The sequence below is a fragment of the Seriola dumerili genome, unplaced genomic scaffold, assembly GCF_002260705.1.
Source record: "Seriola dumerili isolate Sdu_G_001 unplaced genomic scaffold, Sdu_1.0 BDQW01000147.1, whole genome shotgun sequence".
Classification (NCBI taxonomy): domain Eukaryota; kingdom Metazoa; phylum Chordata; class Actinopteri; order Carangiformes; family Carangidae; genus Seriola; species Seriola dumerili.
This window is the reverse complement of record NW_019174402.1, coordinates 1293588-1314398: the sequence shown is the minus strand read 5'-3', so window position 1 is coordinate 1314398 and position 20811 is coordinate 1293588. Positions and strand designations below refer to the sequence as shown.

The following is a 20811-nucleotide window of genomic DNA, read 5'->3' as shown; positions in this document are numbered from 1 at the left end:
CTTCTAATAATTGATGTATTAAACCTCAGTTTTTTATGAGAGCTTGCAGAGTTATGGGGATGACTATAATTTATGGGCTGTGTTTGTATCTGGCTCTCTTGCCCTTTTTTTCCTCTCTCGCCCTTTCTGTATCTTTCCCATCTTCTCTTTTACTCTCCAAGGACTAAATAACAGTATATGTCAATGTACAATAATTTTAAAAAAGTAAAGAGTTATTGTCCATGTACAGGTTTACTCCTGCCCTTACTGCACCAATTCTCCTATCTTCGGCTCACTCCTCAAGCTCACCAAGCACATAAAGGAGAACCACAAGAACATCCCATTGGCTAACAACAAACGGCAGGCAAAGGTTGCAGACTTAAGCCCAGCCTCCTCTGACGTTGAGATCTCCTCCCCGAAACGCCACAGACTCGGAGGGGACTCTACCCCCTCGATGGGGAGCAACGGGGACTACCCATGCAACCAGTGTGACCTGAGATTTTCCAGCTTTGAGGGTTTCCAGGCCCACCTAAAGTCACACCTGGAGATGCTACTGAGGCGCCAGTCCTGCCCTCAGTGCAACAAGGAGGACTTTGAATCCCAGGACGCATTGCTTCAACACCTGACAGTGCACTACACCACCACATCAACCCAATATGTGTGTGAGAGCTGCGATAAACAGTTCTCCTCGGTGGATGACCTGCAGAAACACCTGCTGGACATGCACACGTTTGTCCTGTACCACTGCACCCTCTGCCAGGAGGTCTTTGACTCAAAGGTGTCCATACAGGTGAATAAGACGGCCTTCTACATGTAGCTTGTATTTCATTTTCATTTTCTTTTTTTTTCTTTTATTTTACAAAGAATACTCACAAAAGTGAATGAGAAAGGAAATGTGTAAGGTAGATGGTTTGTCAACATAAACACATTCCTAAAAAACATTATCTTAAAATGCTTCTTTCTTCGGCCTGCTCTCATCCAGGTGCATTTGGCAGTGAAGCATAGCAATGAGAAGAAGCTGTTTCGCTGCACAGCCTGTGCCTGGGACTTCAGGAAGGAGGCTGATCTTCAGCTCCATGTTAAGCATAACCATCTGGGCCAAAGGTCAGGCCTCCCAGGGGGGCTCGGAGCAGGTACAGTTCACCTTTCCTTGGATCATGGCTAAGTTTCATTAGAAAAATAGACCTGACTGGAAAAATGCATAATAATAATGGTGCCAATCGTAAAATGGAACAAAATATAATAAAGACAAGCAGAAATCGACACTGACCAAAGAAAACCAACATAAAAATACAGTTTGTACAATGTTTGACAGTAGTTTGTAGGGTAGATTGAGCTTGAACCTACACATCTTACCTTAATTCTGGTCTCACAGGACTCAAGCCTCGAAAGTGCATCTTCTGTGGGGAGACGTTTGGAACAGAGGTGGAGCTCCAGTGTCACATCACTACGCACAGCAAGAAGTTCACATGTCGTTTCTGCGGCAAAGCTTTCCATGCCATCTCACTGCTAGAAAGACACCTGAGGGAGAAGCACTGCATCTTTGATGGTGGCAACATCACTGGCAATGGAGGTGGGACAGGGAGCAGTGGGAGCCAGAATGGGACGCCCAATGGGCTGGCGCAGTCCTCCAAGCGAGGAGTAGGAGGAGGAAGTGGTGGCAATGGAGGTGCAGGAGGTGTTGAAAGAGCGACGGTGGTGGCTGCTGAACAAGCCGACCTGCAGAACATGTTGATGAAGGGTGGAGTTGTGGGAGGAGGAACAGGCCAGGGGGCAGACACAGCCAACAGCCACGAGGCAAGTGGGGGTGAGGAGGAGCTGGACAATTCAGAGCCCATGTATGCTTGTGATATCTGCGGAGCGGCCTACACCATGGAGTCACTTCTTCAGAACCACCGGCTGCGTGACCACAACATCCGACCAGGAGAAGATGATGCTGGTAACCACTCATTCCTTCCCCCCCATCCACTCTTATTGTTTTGAAGGGGTTTCTTTTGAATTTGCAGTTTATTTTATAATTTTAATATTTCACTGATGGCAATAATAATCATACATCATGTTGTAGGTTCTCGAAAGAAGAAGGCAGACTTCATCAAAGGGAACCACAAGTGCAATGTGTGTTCGAGAACTTTCTTCTCTGAGAATGGGCTTCGTGAGCACGCTCAGACACACCGTGGCCCCACAAAACACTACATGTGTCCAATATGTGGCGAACGTTTCCCCTCTCTGCTAACCCTCACTGAACACAAGGTACGTCCACTTCTTTCCAGCCTGTATATGTACATGTTTGGGTGTTTGTATGTCTTTTGAGGTATCTATGTTTTAGCATGTCATTTAGAGGCTTATGCGGGGAGATCAAACGTAGTGTGGATGCCTCACAGGTATAACAACATAGCTGTCTGTGTAGATGCACGTTTTTTCTTTTCTCTTGTGTTACATTTTGATGTTTTCTGTCTGTGTACCTGTCTTTTGATCCTGAAACTTCTTTGGATGCTTTGAATTTAGACCTAAAAAAATGTTAAATTGTCCTATGAGAGGCAATTTGTGCTGCACCACACTACAGGAAAATGTTTGCATATTTACAAAATGTAGCCTATTGTGTAATGCAGCTATAGTCAGTTATTATTGCAAGTCTTTTTATGTTTATGTAAAAGACCATGAAAGACAAATATTTTTACAGCATAATGATTTAAAGAAAAAAAGTAATAATAATGATAATAATAATATTAATTATAGCAATGATAATAATAACAATAATAAATTAGGGTTTTCATGTATCACCATGCAATATTGGTTATGATTATATTTTATTCTTTTGAAAGTTCTTTTATCAATGCTGTGTTAAAAAACTTTTGCATTATTACTTGTGTGTATACTCTCTCTCTCCAGGTGACCCATAGTAAGAGCCTGGATACAGGAACCTGTCGAATCTGTAAAATGCCCCTGCAGAGTGAGGAGGAGTTTATAGAGCATTGCCAGATGCACCCGGACCTCCGGAACTCCCTCACTGGCTTCCGCTGTGTCGTCTGCATGCAGACTGTTACCTCCACCCTGGAGCTGAAGATTCATGGCACCTTCCACATGCAGAAGCTCTCCAGCGGTTCTGCACTTGGTGGAGTTGGAGGTGGAGGTGGGAACGGAGGAGGAGGTGGAGGGAACGGCTCAGCTTCTTCATCCCCTAACGGGCAGTTGCACCAGCATAAGCTGTATAAATGCGCTTTCTGCCTAAAGGAGTTCAAAAACAAAGGGGAGCTGGTGAAGCTGGATGTCAACGGCCTGCCTTATGGCCTCTGTGCTGGCTGCATGAGCAGGTAGGTAGTCGTTTTATAAACCCTGATAACAGTGGGTGTTAATACAGACAGCACTAGATTACCTCTTAAAATCAACAGTAGCATACTGGTATACAATAGATGTTTACATGTGCTGTAAAATTATAAACATGATTACTATGATAACTCTTAAGCCTCTTTCACACATTATAGTGTTGAGCACTGTCTAACTAAGTAAATTACGTACAGTATGTGGAAAAAATAAGTGACTGGCTACTTAACAGGCTGACCCATAGTCAATTAAGTTAATAGACCCAAAAATATTTTTCTTTTAGTCTTTCTATCTCGGTAATGAAGCAATGATTCTTTTCCACCTAGGCACACAAGTAAATGTACATATTAGATGCTGCTGATTGGAAAACTGTAGGGAAAATGTTTTGAAAGAGAGTGTTCCATGTTAGCTGCCTATGGCACTATTTTGGCCACTTGAAATGATCATTTCCTGTTGTGTTCATGGTCTCTTTATATGTGGCGTAAGGGCAGTGATTTATGCTGCCTCAAACATAAATGTTCATATATTTCAGTTTTTCTCCTCTGCAACGGTGTTCACGTATTTTCTAGTATTCCTGGAAAAGGGGCTTCAGGTGTAATTGAGAGCTTAACCCTTCTTTCGTGAACTTACAGTACAAGAACACACAGGTTAACATGTAAACACCTGTACATTTTGTTGAGCAACAGTTTTAATCGCTGAAATCAGCTAAAATGAAACAAATTCTCAATCAAATCAGGGGCACGAACGGCCAGAGCCCGAGCCAGGGAGGAGCCGCCACGCCTGGGGACACGCAGGGAGAGAAGACCATGGCCGGGCTGAGATGTCCAGAGTGTGGGGTGAAATTTGAATCTCTGGAAGACTTGGAGGGTCACGTCCAGACAGATCACCCTGAGGTCAGCCCCGAAACCAGTGCAGGAGGAAAGAAGGCCGAGGCTTCACCTGCACCGAAGGTGAGACAGAGTGGACTGAGATAAGACAGACATAAATGTTTTTATATAAATTATTGGCTGTAATTGCTCGTTCCTACAGGGAGAAGGAAGTATGGTAATGTGAATAGATGCTGTTTTAAAAAGTATTTACTCAAATACTGAAAACTAGAATCAGGTTTGCATCTTAGATATTAATATCTCTGTTGTCCTAGACAAAACCATCAGATAAAATTTGCCAGACTGAGAGTGCAGTGCAGTAGATGAAACATTACACACAATAATGATGGCAGTATTGCATTTGAAAGTCATGTAAATAAGATAAACAGCATTTAACAGATGGAGACATTTTCAGGAGTGCAAGAGACTCAAAAATCCTGCTGACTGTATGTTTCCATGAGTTTTGTGTGTGCGTGAAGTGTTGATGCGTGCTGCTGCTTTTGTGTCTGTAGCTTGCATACGAGTGCATGTGTGTATGTCGGTGTGTGTCAGCTGAGCCCCACTGGGTCCTGCGGCTGGGGCGTGCTGAGGCATTGTGGGAGCTGTTCGCTCTACTTGATATTGACAGTCAGGCTCCCCGGGACCTGCCGCGTGTCTATGTGTGTGAGAGTGTGTACTTGGAAGTGAGCGTGTGTGTGTGCATGCGCGTGTGTTAGAGACAGTTCCCAGGGACCCTCTGTCTTACCTGCACCTTTGTTTCTGCTTAGTCTAACAGCACAAAGAAGACAAAGTAGGATTTCTGTGTGTGTGTGTGTGTGTGTGTGTGTGTGTGTGTGTGTGTGTGTGTGTGTGTGTGTGTGTGTGTGTGTATTCAGTCTAGCAGGCTGAAGCAGCAGAGAGATAGTGGAAGTGGGGCCTTTGTGTATTTTGTATGTGTTTGTGCATGAGTGATCGCTGTGTGCTATGAATGGATAAGCAGAGCCTCTGCCTCTCTCTCTCTCTTTGTTTCTGTGTCTCTCACCCTTGTTTCTCTCGCTCTTTCTGTATCTCTTTCTTTCTCTCTTGTCTTCTTTTCTTACACACTCATTCCTTCTGTTTCTGTTTCATTGCTTCTTCCCTTAATCTTTTTCCTGTTCACTCCCTCCCTTATTAATTTCTGCCTCTCTCTCTCTTTCTCTGCAGAGATCTTACTTGTGTGTGTGTGTGTAACTGCATACCTCTTCTTCCTTTCACTAAGTCTCCAAAGATTTGGGTTTTCAGTGTTGCTTGATTAGTGTGAGACTTTGTGTGGGGCATACAAGTATCATATTTTGAGGGTCCAATGCGAAAGGGGTATAAATGCAATTTTTAAAGACCAAAATTCATTTTTTTTTATGCTTGACATTTTTCAAGCATTGATTTATATAAATGTAATTAATTTTCATTTTAAATATATATATTTTACCAGTTATAACTATTCTCAAATACCCTGATTATTCATGAGGCTGCAGGTTTATTCTTTCTTTCTTTCTTTCTTTCTTTCTTTCTTTCTTTCTTTCTTTCTTTCTTTCTTTCTTTCTTTCTTTCTTTCTTTCTTTCTTTCTTTCACAGGCAAAATATTTCAAAATATTTCACTCTTGAGTGGAATACATTATATAATATTATTTTTAATGGTGATTTATGTATTTTCATGGGCTCTAAAAGTGAATTTGTTTCTGATTTCACAAAGTTATAATAATGTTTTTGTTGTTTGTGTCTTTGTTACAGAAAAAGACCTACCAGTGTATTAAATGCCAAATGACGTTTGAAACAGAAAGAGAGATCCAGATTCACGTCGCAAATCACATGATCGGTGAGTGAGGCACAGCTCTTTCTCTCTGTGTTATGTGTGTGTGTGTGTGTGTGTGTGTGTGTGTTATCCTAATGACTGTGAATGTCACATCTCTTTTGACTCTCTCGTTTAATAGCACGACTACACTGCCACTGTGTTCTACCCACACACATTTAATTGAACACACACACGAGCTCACACAAACACAGATACGGAGGTGTGAGACAGGCAGGTGAAATGAAGAACTCTTTTTGACTTGTGCGCTGTCTGGACCAGCTGTTGTGCAATTTATCACTTAGCTGCACCTCTGAGGGTTGGAAAACTTTACTTAGAAAACAGTAGAGATTTCAGATAAAACTTTCTAGTCTGAGTGTGATATTAAACTTTTTCAAGAGCTCAAGTTTATATAATCCTTCAAACATAAAATACTTGGGTATTCATGTGGTAGATAAATCCATGCACACTTTGAGCATGGTTGTATTGTGGTTATCATCATTGTACGGCATTAAAATGAGTAAGGTTGTAAGAGCATGGATAAAGACATTTTGTATAACATTTATATTTTTACAATTATTATTAAGTATAACTCAGTGTCTTGGTGCTCCTATCCTAAATGTGTTCCCTGTTGCTTAGTGATTACAGGTGTACTGTATGCATATACATTGGAACTGCCTACAAAGGGAGAAATAGCAGCAGAGAAACATGCTCAGCAGGCACCAAGCTAGTGGACATAACTCAGCCTAGCCAACAATTTTGATTTAAAATGACATTTTTTGAGATTGACTTGGACAGCAAAAACCCTGTTATACTGCGGTACTCCTGGAACAATGTACTTTGTGGTCAGAAACAAATGCAGCTGCTTTTGTGTGACAGAAAATAGGCAAAAGATCCAGATCCAGAGCTACTACAGTGACTTTTTCATTTTTGTCCCATTATCACCTGTTAAAGGCTGAGAAAAGATATGTATGTGTGTGTGTGTGTGTGTGTGTGTGTGTGAGAGTGGACCTGATCTAATGCACCTGATGTATGTGTTTTTAACTAAAAATTTGTGTTTAACCAAAACTACCTTTGTATTTTGGAGTCTGTTCTTTTATGAGCTTCCCCTGTGACAGTTTTTTCTGCTCGCTACTAATTTGCTGCCTTAGCATCTCTGTCGTCACGGAGATTAACGAGGTGGGCCTGTGAGTTGTGCTGGGGAACAAACGCTCTCTACCCCCACCCTTAGCCCCACAACAGACCTGACAGACAATCCCAGAGTCACTGATGTACTCTGAGATGTGTGTGTATATGAAACTGAGGTAGAGCAAGAGTCTGTGTGCGCGAGCGCGTGTGTGTGTGTGTGTGTGAGAATGCTGACATCGCTCTGAGTCATCTAGTAATGTCTGGAGACGTTAGAAGAGAGAATTGAAACAGAAGTACAGCTGGAGTAACTTTTACTTTTTTCCCCCTGTGGTCCACACACTCTCACACATACACTCTGTCTGACGCACACAATCAGGGATACACAAACACAGGGACAAACTTTACCCACACATGCACATGCACCACCCATGTAAAAGAACACACACTTTAGTTTCTGCTGTCTTTTACCTACTGTTTCTCTCTGTCCTTGTTCTTCTCTCTTCACTGCATTACTGAAACAACCCCCTTTCCATGTGTTCCTGTGACCTTCTTCTGTCAGCTCCTAACCCTTTTTTATCTCCTCCCATTTCTTCCTTCTCACCTCTGTTCCTCCACCCTGAGAGTTCTGCCAGTTGTCCTGTCATTTCTCCCAGTGTTTCTGTAACTCATCCTCCTCTCTGCTCCTGTCTCTCACTCTTTGTGTCTCTTTTCCCTGGATGCACCATCTCTCCCTCACACACACACACACACACACATGCTCCACTATCCCTGTGGGGACACAAGCTTACCCTTATCTTGACCGTCACAATTTAATGTCTTACCCAAATGCTGCCCTAAACCTAATTCTGACCCTAACCCTAAAACCAAGTCTCAACCTTCAGAAAGCAGTCTCAACTCTCAATTTTTTGAGTGTGCATGGGTTGGTGTGCATTCAGGTTAAAGTCCCCACTGAATTGTAAGAACAAGAACACACACTCACACACACACACACACACACACACACACACACACACACACACACACACACACACAGTGGTGGCAGTTTTGGGTTAATTAACATGCTAATTAAGTGAAACGCTAGCACAGATTAATTATGAAATTGAGGCAGATTATTTTTAAGAGTTTGCCCAGTTCCTATTATTATATTTCCTACAAATGCCAACTCCCCCACCCCTTAATGAAGAAAGAAGCAAATAAGAGAAAGGTCTCATTTGGTGTAAAGGCATTGGTGGTGGGAAAATTACAAGACAGAAGATGTAAAATTTTTCTTTCACTGCAGGTCTTTCATTTACTTGAGCTCTGTTTTCTCCTAGCTTCAACATGTGACTTGTGTTATCAGATCACAAGTGCGCAGTCATGAATAAAAATGTTTAATTGCGCCCAAAACAAAAACATCATTGGCTTCGCTGAGGGCTCATGTAGTCAGTTTTGTGTTGTGTGTTAGCACAGCAAAGCGGATTTACCTGTGCCTAGCAAGGATAAAGTTTTTAATTCTGTACCTGTGAGGTGAGGTACTTCAGAACTGCAGCAATCCTCCTCCAACACTGTACATTAACTCAAGTTTACTTTCTGTTAGCAGTATTTAATTCCCTGCTGATTAAGTCAAATGGCAAATATAAACTGCAGTTTGTCTTGTAGACAAAATTTGAATATGTGTATACGTGTATGTGGTTATAACAAAGGGTGCTAACAGCTTTTCTCAGTCTTTTCACTTTGCCTCTCTCTTTTTCTTTTCTCTGTATTTCACTTGATTTCAACTCAGTCAATAGGATCAGTCTCATATTTTAATTGTGCTGCTCATTAACAAAATAAATCTTAAACCTGTTATATTGCCATCCCCAGTAACTTTAAATTCTGAAGACTTAACTATACTGTTTCAGTGTAGTGTTGTGTGGTGTCGAGGCAGCAGTTTATAATTCTCTGTAGGCTCTACCTGTTGACCATGAAATTACAATGAGATCACAGTGTCATGCATTCGTCATGTTAAGAAAACAAATCATTCATGCTGTAGGCTCCTATAGGCACAATGTGTGCTGGTGATACTGGCTAATGTTCACAAACACCTTTCTTCACATGCTCAGGGTGTGAATGTGCATTACACCAACACACACCAGCTGACTCAATACTATATGTGATATTGTGAAAGTGTTATGTTTCCGTTCTTTCCTTTCTCATCACATTATTTCCTTTCTCTCATCCAGTTATCTTTTTCTACTTAATCCTCGTTTTATTCTTTTGCAACACCCCCATTATCGATTTTGGCTATTACCTTTGGCCAGGTGTCACTGCCTGTCTATCAGTGTCATCAGGTCACACAGCTCTCTCACCCAATAACTCTACCACTGGTAGGTGTGCTTGTGTCACTTGTGATATTCTCACATTGTTCAATGAAACAGCCGCCCTCTCAGCCTGTCTTTGTATCACAGAAAAATAACGTGAAGAAGATCTAAAATAACAAATTATATGATCATGATGTGATTGTTATTTTTCAGTCAAACAAACCTGTTACCATCATACTGACATTTTCGACTGGTTGAGGGAGAGGACAGGAGGGAGTTTTCTCTCGCCTAATCGAGTCCGGTAATGTGATTGTCACATTGCTCCATGGGTAATACATGGTGCACCCCACAGTCCTGTTAATTACGCTGTCAGAAAGAGAAAGAGAGACAACATTCAGGGAGACAGAGGAAGAGTGGGTCAAAGTGAGAAGTCTAGAGAGGAATCCTTGTGGTGCGGAGTAAAATCACTGCATGTGAGCTTCACCTGTGTTTGGATTCAAGCGAACACAGTTTGAAGGACATTTGTCACCAGAACATGTTCTCTACCTATTGCTTATCACCTATTTGTTTATGTGTTACTCCCTTGAAGCAGTTACTCATCATACTATTCGATTTACTTTTGATCTTTTACTCATAAATGAGTAACTGTGTTTAAGCTCAATAAGATGAAGATGATGATGTGGAACAAAAAAATTTGTGCCACAGGCTGGCATGTCTGATATTTAAAGAAGAGACCCTGAAACGGTTCTCAGCCCCAGGTTCTGCTTTACAGTGATGGTATAGTCACACCCTGTGTGTGTTCCCGCTAGTTTTGGCTGTTACACAGCACACAAGTTAATTAAAACACCATGTGGTCAATGCCCTGCTCTAGAGGCAGAGACGGGGAGGGAGGAAGAAACGTGAGAGAGGAGAGGCACGATAGGAGGGAGAGAGAAATCATGCAAGAAGGTGGAAGGGACAGTGGAAGTTAATAGTTGAATTTTTTTTACCGCTTTACCGGTTTGCACAATGTTTTATATTCAGAACACTGGTTCTGTACATCATTGGGCTTGCAGTCAGCTTATTTCACGGGCTGGCTGTAACCAAGTGGGTAAGGCTGGCGTGTGTGGATTGATCTGCACTGTGTTGACCTTTCTGGATTGTAGCTTCAGCCTGTATGTGATCCTTTTATAGTAATGGTTAGACAAGGACTAGATAAAACAAGAGAGAATATGGAGTCTATGCCCCATAGAGTAAGTGTTAGAACAACAGCTACAGTGGATTAGCTTGTGAAATACCCAGAATTCGGTGAGATGTAATATCACTTCCCAAGCCCCACAGAAAGCCAAACTCATATTAAATTATGTTGGCAAAACCACTTCAAAATCCATAATCTATTAACTGGTAATGATCTCAGAATAAAGCTGGTATACTGGTAGTGCCCACACTTCACATTGTTAAAACACACACATACCTTCACACATAGCCTCAGTCCATCTCCCACACACTGAGGAGAGAAAGAGAGAGAAATTGAGTTATCTGTTTTTGCCTCAGGTACCAGCTTGCCATTTGAGAATTTTTTTTGGTATTTTTGTGTGAGAGACAAAACCCTAAGGGCAAGTACAGTATACTGTACATCATGTATCTACATTTAGATATAGTAAAGTATGTACAAATTGCATGAAAAAATGATGTTAACCAGATTTGAAAAAAATTTCATTTGTTTACTTATGTATTTTATAGGTTAAGTTCTGTACTGTTTGCTTTTGCCATAATGATGTATGAATAATGATTGAATTTGAACTTATTCATTAAGAGAAACTCCAGTACACCGTTAGCTGTTAGCCATTTTGTTTGTGTGTGTGTGTGTGTGTGTGTGTGTGTGTGTGTGTGTGTGTGTGTGTGCGCGCGTGCGTGTGTGTGTGTGTGTGTGTGTGTGTGTGTATGTGTGTGTGTGTGTGTGTGTGTGTCTCTGTGTGTGTGTGTGTGTGTGTGTGTGTGTGTGTGTGTGTGTGTCTCTGTGTGTGTGTGTGTGTGTGAATGAATTTGTTTCTATTAGACAAAAAAATAACTCTTTGTCTATGCAGGGTTTTGTAACATATCTGGTGTATGTGTGTGGGTTTGTGTGTGGGTTGGGCGGGATATCCCACCTGTGTGTAAGTGTAATCACAGAGCTGTGTGCGTTCGGTTTTTCTAGCCCCCAACACTCCTGAGCAGGTGGGAAGGGGAGGGAGGCTTGAAGAAGCAGAGATGAGAGGAGAATGTAGAAAGTATTTATTTGTGTTTTTGGCTGGGCACACTTGGGGGGGAGACTTCATGGGAGGAGAAGATGCGAGGGGGGTTAGCGAGGAGATGAGAGACAACAGAAAAAAGAGAAGGGGGCAGAGCTGATGGTGGTGGAGGGCGGCACTGAAAAAGAGAGATGACAGTAAACTTCAGGGTTTTTATCTCTGCATGTGGAGCTGCCCAGTCAGGTAGCTAATTCTGACAGAAAAGCAGCACCACGCTCATGTCTGTGCATCTGCAGCCCAAGTAAATGTATCATGATTACTTCTGGGTGAAGTTAACATCACCTGCACCATCCAAATTTAAATTGTTTGCTTTTAGGTAACATCCTGATGCTCTACTTCATCATCGTCAAGGCTTAGTTGGAAGATTGTGAAGGAATGCAATAACTTCCTTACTTTGTGGTTTAGTTGTTTATTATGACTCAATTTGTTTTGTCTTTGTATCCCTTTTCGCTGCTCCCCTCATTCTATGTACATGTGTATTTGTTTGTATGTGTATGCGTGTATGTCTCCTTGGACTACACCGCAGCGATTTTTGGCAGGCTTTATTGTTTTCTGCTGTGCAGCTGCACATCATGAAGAAGTTCCCTCCCTGTGTATTGGTGTGAGGTGAAGACACAATTCTGTGTGTGCGCGTGCGTGCGTGCGTGTGTGTGTGCGTGCGTGTGTTCCAGTTTGACCTGTATGGAATCAAATAGCAACTTCAATGCCATTAAGCGTCACCACAGGATCCCTATTGAAATGTTGAATGTGGATTTAGTTAAACACTCACAGTGATGGAAATAAAACGGAAAACTATGACCTCCACTTAGTGATCTAAAAACAAATCACCCATTTACAAATAATCTTTTACATCTTTTGATGTAAGATATTTTTAAAACACAGTGTCAGCGCTATTTAATGTTGCAAGTATTTTTGCTACAATCCGTGTATTTTATGCTGACGTTCATTAACATGCATTGTCCCTATCAAATAAACAAATAAATGTTAAAAATACCCCTTTTAAAGGGGGTGAAGATGACTCACACATACACACACTGAAACACACACATACGCACACACTGACACACACATGCACATTCAGGAATAAGGTCCTTGACAGCATGTTCTGAGTGTTGCATGCAGCCACTAATGCTTTGCTAATCACCTCATTCTAGATTTCACAGCATGAGACCTCACTTCTCAAACGCATGTAGACACACACACACACACACACACACACACACACACACACACACACACACACACACACCCATTTTTTTTTTTTTCTCTCATACACACCATGTGTGTCTGCACCAAACACAAGCTGTGTGCACACAAAGAGCCACACAGAGCATGTTACTGTATCTCCCCTTTCCATTAGTCCTAATTAGGGACCAGTCTCCAATTAGCATACTGACTGTAACCCTTACACTGACCTGCTGGTAACACTATACAGTGTCCTCTCTCTCTTTCTCTGTCTTTGGTAAAAATTTTCTTCCCCCAACCATGACTTTCTTTTCTTTTTTCACCTACTCCCCTCCCTGTATCTCATTTTGTTTACCTCCTTTCTGCCCCTCACTGTAGCCTTTAGCTGTAGCAGCATTAAGGAGTCAGCTTTAAGCTTCAAATGTGTCAAAATGTCACTGTAGTTATCCTGTAGCTCACCAGCCCCAAAAAATAAACACACTCCCTTGGTGACGTGGTAATAAAGGTTTCAAAGACAGTGTTTTTTTTGTTTTTTTTTTGGTGGGGGGGGTTTGTTAGTTCATTACAAAAGATGGCTTTTCTCATTGACAACAAGCTAATTTGTCTGCAATACTGCTTTTTGCCTCCTCCCACCACATACCAAGTTGACACTACGTATTACTAACCCTGCCCATTTTCTCCTCCGCTCTCCCTCATTCCCACCTGCCTATTGGATGGCACGTAGAAGAGCCCACCTGTCGGCAAGGTTTGTCCCCTTTCTGTCTCCTTAGCTCGCATTATGAGCAAGACAGCACTGTGCTGTCTCACTGCCTGCCCATCAGCATTTCATTTTTAAACATTTTTCTGCTTTTGAATATGTATAGATTAGTATTTAGCACATTTTTTCTTTTTCGACTTTGTATTATTCCACACAAGATATTGGCAAGTCACAAATTGTTAGCAACATGTGCAAGAGCCACATTGCATGGTGTGGAAAACACTTGGAAGCAGAAAGTTTTCAACACAGGCTAGACATTGTTCAGCTTTTTCTCAGTAGTAGAAATCAGTGTTTATATTCAAAACACTATCAACTGTGTTCAGAAATCTTGAGGGATGATTTTGTATTTGGCAAATTTTAGCCAAATCTTTGGCCAATTACCCCTGACTGCACCTCAAAACCTCATTCACCCCAATCCCTGCTGCTAGCTGCATGTTTCATTTTCCTTCCCACCTCATACACAACACACACACACACACATGCACACACACAGACACACGCACACAGATGCCTTGGAGGTATCGAGTGGCCACTCACCTGGATCTAAGTGCTCCCCGTGGAATGTGGTGGCTAATGATGTGTCCACAGCATGAGCTTTACTTACCTATTTACATCAATGCACTCTAATAACGTTAGGTAGCCTTGCACATTCCCGTTCTTTACATTTTGATAATAAATAATTAAGGGACATACTTCAAAACTGCTGTGTTTTTGTTTGCCTGACACGTGTCTACTGGTCAGAGTCGGTATCATTTCACTCTGAATGTCCCTCATTGAAAAAGCTGCATCTGAGCTCTTTTCTCCTTGAAGGCCCCCGAATGAAGTGAGGCGCTCACTTGAATCACTTTTGCTTTCACCTTTAAATCTGGTGGTGACATTGAGTGCAGACCAGAAACAGTTCATGAAACCCTCTGTGTGGAATAAGGCATTAAATAAACTCAGCTGGCTTTTATTTTGTACCTGGAGGTTGCACTTATCAGCCATTTCAGAAGAGCCAACCTGCATTCAGCCCGTCTATTAGCCTGCAGTCAAATCTGTGATGCGCTTGACTAGTAATGTCGGTCTGCTGTCTAAGCAGCCGTCCCAAGGGCTGTGGCTGAGCTGGTGTGTGTCTGTGCACACATCTTTCTATGCTTCCTGGTGTCCTCTTTCTTCCCCCACTTTCCTTTTACACATGCACGCACGCACGCACGCACGCACGCACGCACACACACACACACACACACACACACACACTTGAATGTATGTATGTGTATGTAGTAGTGAGCAAGGTCTAATGTGGTTACTTTGTGTCACTGAAGACTTAATGAGGCGAATAAGAAGCTTTTAGAGTCAATGGAGGTGGATAATGCGGTTGCCGGTTCACTCATGTATGTGTGTCTGTCTGTGTGTGTCACAGTCTTTGCCACCAGCTAACAACATTGCTGTTTTATTCTGCCCTGTTGCATCTGAACTAAAACGCTACAGACTACTCGGCCTTTTGTCTTACTGGTGTGTGCCTGTGTCTGCACTAAAGTGAAGAAAGAGCTTCACTTACTGCAGTTATTAGTCAACAGCTTGTCACACAGTCTGAAAACACTGAAATGAAGTACTGCAGGAACGCTGCTAATCCTGTCCCAGGCCGTCCTGTCTGAGACAGTTTTTAGCACTACAGGTGATGACAGAGGAGTGTACTTAAATCTCAACACACAGATCAACTGGTGTTCCTTCCTATCTGAAGTAGTAAAAGCTGTTTACACACTCTTCATTCACCCTGCACCTCTCCTCAAACACTCCTGTTCATACGTGCTCTCCATTCCTACCAGCACTGAATTTTTTTAATGAGTTATGTCACTGTCACTAACAGTACTCGCACTAGAACTGTCACTACTTCTATTTCTACTATTACCACTGTTTACACTATCTGTTTTCTTTAATGTTAACCTTCAATACAAAACATATTCAATTTTAGGGGGGTCTTTTTTTAAAATGAATCTTCCTATTAAAGCTTCACTGTTGGGTACATTGCAAGTAATATCAGAATATTTAGTAAAGTAACAGAAAAAATAATTTTTAACTGTTATTTTTTAATATAATGTTGAAAGAAACAGTTATTCTGTATTTTGTTCTTGTTGTAGAAATATTAATTTACCAGTATAAATAAATTGCTATGCACGAAAGCATAAATCAAATTCATACACTATGAAGCAGTTTATTCACATTCTTACATATTCCTCACTGGAAGAGTTGCTACACCAGACAAATAATAATAATAAAAAAATCTGATTCATAAACAGTTTGACTGGAGGACTGAGCAGGATGTTGGTTTGCACTATGATGGTATGAACACAGATGACAGCCCTCCCCCGTCTTCCATCCCTCCCCCCTTCCATCCTTCCCTACATCCCTTCCTCCCTCCCTCCCTCACCACCTGGAGCCAGCGAGCCGTGACACCAGAGGGAGGGAGGGAGTGATGATGAAGGGACAAGGGACTGAGGAGAGAGAGAGAGAGAGAGAGAGAGAGAGAGAGGACCACAGAGGGCTAGATGAAGAAGAGGAGAAGGAAGGGGAAGGATGGGAGGATTAAAGATGATATGGGGCATATGTAGACATATGTAGCCTAAATAAAAGAAGATGTCTGTGTGTGACTGAAATTAATTTTGCTAATAGCTTTACTTTAAAAGTGATTAAGTGCATTATACATAAAATAGAAAGTGTTGCAGAAGTATTGAATAGGTCTTTTCCAGCGCGTGAGGTCGTAAATCTGGAAGTTTTAATGAGGAAATGGCTGTAAAACGGTCCATTGCATTTGTAGCAAGCAGCATAACATGCTCAAAAGCACAATCTATGATGTTACCAGTAATCTATAGAGAGCATGGTTATGTTTCATGAAGGTAACATTCTTGTAAGTCCATTTACTCACCCTGTATTGTCCACTCTTTCACATTTTAAATCCCTCTCTGTCATGCTGGTGTGTATCTTTCTTTCTCCTCCGACACTGTTAAAAGAAAGTGTTTGCTGTCTGTTATCCCACATAACCTGCCAATGTCGGCTTTATTGACTGCGCATGAATACATAGACAGAATTTTTAGTGTGTTTCTGTTTGTGTGTTTTCCAAGGCTGGGAGCATGGTGGTCCCCTGGAGAGCTAATTTTGTCGTCTTCTCGCTTGATTTACCTTCTTCTTCTTCTCCTGTTTATTACCAGTCATTACAAGCTGTTTGGAAACCTAATAGGACACACTGACAAATAGACTGGGAGAGACCCAACTAGGATAAGCATCAGAACACAAAATAGTCATTTCTGTGTGTATGTGTGTATGTGTGCCTGCGTGTGTGCATGTTCGTTCATTGAGTGGCCTAAGGTAGAGGGCTATATACCGTACTGTACTAGGGTGCGTGCTTGGGTGTCATGTTTCATGTTCGCCTGTGAGAATATTTGTAAATGCGACATCAGCTATCTTAACTCATATATAGAAGTTATGTGCTTTGTGTGAATGATGTCTTTGTTAGCTCTCTCTTTGTAGGTAGGTGTGTGTGTGTGTGTGTCTGTGTGTGTGTTTGTTTATTGAGCGGGTGGCCACAGATAGAGGGCTGTATACCGTACTGTACCCGCAACCCCCCTTTGCATTCCCCTCTCCTCTCTCTCTCTTTCTCTGTCTCAACCCGTCCAGGTGTGGCTGCACCAGCTGCTAAAGAGAACGGGACAATTACACACACACACACACACACACACACACAAACTAACATACACACACACCTCCTCTCTCTCGATCTCTGCTGGCTAATTGTCACAAGACAAACAAGGCGCTTTGCCTTTATGCGCTTCATAAACAGGGGCCAAGCAACAATTAACTCCCTGCTTAATTCACTAACTATTCTGAATTCATTTTCTCCTGTGACAGGCACATCTGTCACAGCTGGTAGCAAGTGAGAGTGTGCTTCATTTTGTGTGTGCATTAGAGGTAGAGTTTGGGCCTGTATAGTAATGCAGTCAGACTGTGCCTTTAAACGGGACGCATTAAGGCTGATTACTACAGTATGTGAACATGATAATGTTGCACAGGTGAGCACCTTGATGGCCTGTTTGTGTGTGTGTATCAGAGAGAGAGAGACAGAGGGCACCAGATACCCCTTTTCCACCGAGGCAGTTCGAGGGCTAGTTCGGAGCCAATGCCTTCTCCGAAACCAGTTTGTTACATTTCGACAGCCAAGACCAGGAGAGACCAGGATCCGACCAGGAAAACTGGTTTGAGAGTGGCAACGACACTTTGCTGGTCTAGAACCGAGAACCACTCAGGGGCTGGCGGTGGGATTATCATGAACCAACTAAACCGTAACAGAGACATATACAGACGTATACACTGATGGAATGATGTGGCTCTGTAGCCCATGGAAAACTGGCACCAGCACCAGCTCAGAACTAGAGCTAGGTTTGTGTTGGCGGAAAAGGGGGCTGAGAGTGTTTCAGGATGTGTGAACAAAGAGAATGTTGAGTATATGTTTGTGTGTTTATTTGACTTCTGTGTGTGTCGTTAGTTATGTGTTACTGTTATGTTTGCTCCTGAATTTGTTTTTATGTGTGTGGGAGCGGGAGGCAGCTGTACGCTCTTTTAAAGCATCATGATGTAACACAGCAGGGTGGGCTGACCTGTATTTTATTTCAACTGAGAGTGTGAAGATAGCAGAAGTGAGATAGAACAGTGTGGACACAAATAATTGTTCTATTGAAAGAATCATATAAAATAAAATGGCACGCTACATGGGGTTTAGTGATGCTCAAAACAATAGAATATAACTGCAATGGGGCAGTATGAAATATCTTACCAACAATTCTAACATGGATTACCCACATGAATATTTTTACTTAAACTTCTACACCTAAACTCTGTTGATTTTATGTGAATGGTTTTTATTGGAACAACTTTCTGTTGGTGAAATAGTCCCTATGAAAACAGCAGGTTCTCTGGCAGGGACACTGACTCAGGAGAGACATACACAGACATATCCAGTTCAACAGCACCACAAACTGTAGCCTCCAAAATGACCCTAAAGTTGAAACAGCACTTTTCTAAAACTGTTTCAACACAAACTGAACATTATAACCTTCATTCCTGGTAGGATTTGTTGCAGTACTGTTTTGTTAGTTGTCAGTTTATTAGGCACACCTAGCTAAAACTAATGCAGTATGAGTTTATTTGTTGTTGGAAAAAAATTTTATAGGTGGAGGTAGAAGTTTCAGATACAGGATCTTGTCAAATAAAACCAAAACTCTCAGCATGGATGGATGGGGACATTGGGATATGTGAGTAGATATTTTTTTAGTCTAATTTAGGGAAACTAACCTTTAAATGACCTTGAACATTTCACTATTCATACTCTGCTAGTAAATGTTTTGGGCCAATCGCTGTTTGTAAACATGCATAGATATTAGATTCTAAAAATAAAACTGTGTAAAGGTAAATTAAATGTGTCTAATATAACATAGTCTAACCACAATAAAAAGTAACTATACTATATCTGGAACAAGAGGAATAATAGAAACTGAAGAAAGCTGGTTTGTGAACATTATGGCGGGAAAAGGGACAGAGACAAACATAAGTAAAAGTGATACTGTGCATTGCCAGAACGACACTGTATGTGAGAAAGTGAGACATCAAGAAAACAAGATGTTGACAGAAATAGTGGTGATTATAAACGAACTGATGTAGAGATAGAAACTACAGACATGGAGGGAACAGGCAAGGGAGAGAGACAAGTGAACGCAGATCAATAGGGTGAAAGGAAGAGAAAGTAAGGGTGTGGTTGGGTGGATCAGGATGAATAAAGCGAGAGACAGAAGTAGAGTGTGTCAGAGGAGAGGGAGACAGAGAGGATGAGAGCGATTTCTGGCAGGTTTTGGCTCCCGCTCAGTCCTCTTGCCGAGCAGCTGGACTTCATTAGTGGCTGGTGTTAATTACTGGGACTGTACACACACATGCAGATAAGTGCGCGCACACAGGCACATGAACAAACACGAACAGAAACACACACATACGCGCACACTCACACAGCCTGTGATTCAGGGTCACCTTGCTAGCCTTGTTTGAACCAGCAGAGAGAGGGGGAGATGGTGCCAGACAGACAGAAAAACAGAAATGGAGAGAGCTCACACACAAGTGTCAGTCCACTGTGGGAGCTTTATATGTTATTAATGGTATTTTGAGCAGCTGCATAGTGAGCAGCTGGGAGATGGACAGGTGATACTGTAGATTAGTCAGTGGCTGGACGTAATTAGATGTATATATGGCACAATTGTAATCACAGATTAATGGGTAGGAGAGAGAGAAAAAATATGGATTATGGAGATAATGAATGTTTATGGAGAGGATTATGAAGATAGAATTGAGTGCAGTTGGATTTCATAAATGTGTTTGTTCAAATCTTTTTAGATTTTTAGGTTTTTAAAGAAGATTCCTCAAACCAGTCTGACTTTTCGAGAAACGTGACTTTGTGACAAAGGATTGTAACTGCTGGATAAATACCCTCTCAGTTACACTTGTAATGGGGCCACTGTAAAGCTTCAGCGAAGTTATGAGTCACTGCTCGTTTATGTTCACAGCTTCTTTTATTCTCTATATTCTTAAGCACCGGTGAAAAGCTAAATTCATCGATTACTCAATATAAACATTTCCATTTTTTGTTTAATTACTTAAAGAGGTCACAGTTTATACAATGCAGGCAATATGGAAGTTGACGCGTGTTTTTTTTTTTTTAGGATATTGCAAAAACTGAGTATATTTTGGACAGTAGCCACTTAAGCAAGTTTTTCTTAATGTGGAAATAAAAGTGGTGATAACTCCAAGTGTTGTTATTTTGTTTGTTAATTTTGAGTCCTTTCCTCTGTATCTTGCTTTTTTGGGCTTGATTTATTTATTTTTTGTTAGTCTACCTCTGCTGACGCCTCGCACTAGCTGATCCCCTGCTGTTCCTGCAGACCAAACAAATTCCATCAAAGCAGGGCATCTGAAACACAGCTGAGACAAGAATCAGCCAGAACTAACAAAGAAGCAGGTAATTCCAACAAAGGCCTCTGAAACAATAATCGGTATAACCAAATTTGTCAGTGTTTGCTGTATCTCAGTGTATGTGACAGTATATCCTAACAGTACAGTCACACTTGCCCAGTACGACCATGTTCTACAATTTGCTATGAAACAGCTAAGAATAGTTAGATTTTAATAGCAGAAAATGTCATTCACTTCC

The 20811-nt window shown here is 41.6% G+C and overlaps 1 protein-coding gene across 1 annotated transcript in view; it reads left to right on the top strand.

Moving 5' to 3' along the window:
* The window catches only part of znf423 (zinc finger protein 423), a 128255-nt gene that overhangs the window by 50891 nt on the left and 56553 nt on the right, over positions 1-20811 (top strand). Inside the window, exons 12-19 of the mRNA XM_022749854.1 lie at positions 230-769; positions 962-1112; positions 1355-1918; positions 2045-2229; positions 2869-3290; positions 4037-4250; positions 5913-5997; positions 13557-13577. Of these exons, the coding sequence (XP_022605575.1) occupies positions 230-769; positions 962-1112; positions 1355-1918; positions 2045-2229; positions 2869-3290; positions 4037-4250; positions 5913-5997; positions 13557-13577 (2182 nt within the window). The remainder of the gene's footprint in view (positions 1-229; positions 770-961; positions 1113-1354; positions 1919-2044; positions 2230-2868; positions 3291-4036; positions 4251-5912; positions 5998-13556; positions 13578-20811) is intronic.